The sequence below is a fragment of the Sardina pilchardus genome, unplaced genomic scaffold (genome assembly GCF_963854185.1).
Source record: "Sardina pilchardus unplaced genomic scaffold, fSarPil1.1 HAP1_SCAFFOLD_213, whole genome shotgun sequence".
NCBI classification, from domain to species: domain Eukaryota; kingdom Metazoa; phylum Chordata; class Actinopteri; order Clupeiformes; family Clupeidae; genus Sardina; species Sardina pilchardus.
In genome coordinates, this window is record NW_026910952.1 from 7501 (window position 1) to 10000 (window position 2500).

The 2500-nt window shown below is 48.4% G+C and overlaps 1 protein-coding gene across 1 annotated transcript in view; it reads right to left on the minus strand.

Annotated features, from left to right (window-relative positions):
* Positions 1 to 2500, minus strand: part of LOC134075063 (adhesion G protein-coupled receptor L3-like) — a gene marked incomplete at its 5' end in the record, with an annotated part of 24189 nt that overhangs the window by 356 nt on the left and 21333 nt on the right. The window contains one exon of the mRNA XM_062530532.1: positions 1 to 477. This exon is cut by the window's left edge and continues 356 nt beyond it. Within this exon, the coding sequence (XP_062386516.1) occupies positions 1 to 477 (477 nt within the window). The remainder of the gene's footprint in view (positions 478 to 2500) is intronic.

Below are 2500 nucleotides of genomic sequence, written 5' to 3' on the forward strand. Positions count from 1 at the left end.
TGAGCTGGCTGACCACCACGCGCCCGTTGTTCTGCTCCGTGGCGTAGATCACCCACAGGCCGTTCTCGTCCACGGCCAGGTCGATGTCGGACTTGCCGCCCCAGCGGTAGGGCGAGGTGTCGTGGTAGTTGGCGTTGGCGATGATGGCCTCGCCGCTCTTGATGCGCGTGCGCAGGTCGAACTTGACGATGTTGCGCGTGCGCTCCTTGTTGAAGAACAGCGCGCCGTCGTAAACGACGAAGCCCGTGCCGTCCACGCGGTGCGGCAGCTTGTACGTGGTGGTGGGCCGCCCGGCGATGAAGTCCTCCTTGGACGAGTACTCGGTCAGCGTGTCGGTCCGGTACGGCGTCCAGGGCATGTAGTAGATCTTGTTGGACGACTGCAGCGGGTCTTTGCACCAGGCTCCAGACTGGTGGTCCGACTCAAAGAGGTGCTCACTCTGGTAGACCCCTCGGAGTATCCCTGGACACAGAAACACTGGGGGAGAGGGACAGAAGAGGAAGGGTCAACATGGGACCAGTCCAGGCACTGACATGCTTATGGACTTTACATTCTGATTTCTGAAGCAAATAGATAGATAGATAGATACTTTATTGACCCCCAAGATGGGAACCAGTCCAGGCACTTACAGTACATGCTCATGGACTTTACATTGTGAAGCGGATGGCAGAGCCCCATCATTGCTGGCTCCTGTTAGCATGCAGTGATAGCCATCAAGGCCCATGTCATGAGATCTGTATACTTTCCACCTTCAGATTGAGAACCGTGAAGGACTCCATGCGGCTACTGTGTGCAGCCATTCGTTCCACATTTTGGTCTCACATTAATTCTTAAAATGGCTTTATAAGTGATATAAGTGAGCACATTTAATTTTCTTGTATGACACTTCAGCAACACCTCACTTGAAGTTTAAATTACCATGTAAATTTGATGATAGAAATATATATAAATAATTACAATGAGTTATTAATAAATCATTAATGAATATACAATGCATAATAGAAGTCACCTTCAAGTAAAGTATGAGTGGCACTGGTCCTACCACGAGTCAAACAGTCTTTTGTCTCCCAAGGTAAAGACATCCAATCAATTTCTATATTGTTTTTTAAGTATTTCATTACTTTAAAGATTCATTTGGGAATTTATAAATGAAACATAATAGCCATGTCACTTGGTTGAGGTGTGATTTTAATTTCAATTTCACACCAATCCATAGCATATCAATTTGCGTGACAACACCTACCATCTAGCAGAAATATTTTTGTATTTCTTTTCTAATGTGTTAACTTCCTCAGCAAAACTGTTAAAAAAAATTAAAGTTAATGATAATAATGCTGTTAATTTGAATAATTATTTTATAAAAATAACTATATCTTCAAAAAGCTTACCACCACTTTCTAGCAAAAATCCCAGTTTATTTCATTATTATTTTGTTATTATTATTTTGATAATTAAACGCATTAACCCAAATAAAGCTGCATTAAGGATGGGGGTGAGATTAATACGCAGTAATTAACCCTTCAGATTGGTATTGGCTCTCGACCGATATGTCCGTGTGTGTGTGTGTGTGTGCGCGCGGTCGGGCTCAACCGTACGGCCCATTAGTCTTGTGTGATGTATTTGCTCAGCCTATTACTCCCATTATTGGTGTGTTGCTGAACTGGTTCTCCAAACTCCTAACGGGAGAGTTAACGGTCGTCCCCTGTAGCAGGCCCATGCCCCAGTGACCGCTGAGATTTACGCCCGTCTGGGTCGCAGTTCACTAGGCCCCAGACCTGAGGGGATATTTATATGTGTTAAGAGAACGGGAACCTGTCAAACACAATAACAGCCCCCACGTCACACAGTGCCCTTCCCCAAAGATATAGCCCCTCCATCTCCGCACGAGCACAGATCTCACCCCCCCATCTGCCCCCCCCTCCCACCCCTCTTCCCCAAAGATATATCCCCTCCATCTCAGCACTAGCATAGATCTGTGTGGAAGATACCCCCCCCCCCCCATCTGCGCCCCCCCCCCCCCCCCCCCCCCTCCCACCCCTCTTCCCTGGTCTGGCTCTGCTACGCTGCTTCCTCCATGGCCAGTCAGCAACTGTTAACGTGTAGTAATGGGTGTTCTATTCCCCCCCCGCACCCCTGTCTTTCTGTCGCCCCTGAAATTTATTTCCCGCCAGGACCCGTTTTTATTTTAGCCAGGGCTGCGCCATAACTCCCACATTCCCTATTTACGGCAGGGAGCCGATTCTTCCGGGAACCCGAGCGGAGCGGAGCGGAGTGGGGCAGTTCCGCAGACGGTTTAGTCACATGGACTGGAATGTGTGTCATGGCCGCGGAAAAGCCACACACTCCATTCCCACAATTGAATTGGCATTCTAGATGGCATTGTGGGACATCCTCCTGGGAAATGCCAGTGACACTCCAGATAGCGCTCCGTGTTTTCCTCTGTTTGTGTGTGTGAGCGCCGCGGAGGGTCTACGGAAAAGCGCTCCAACAATTGGCATGC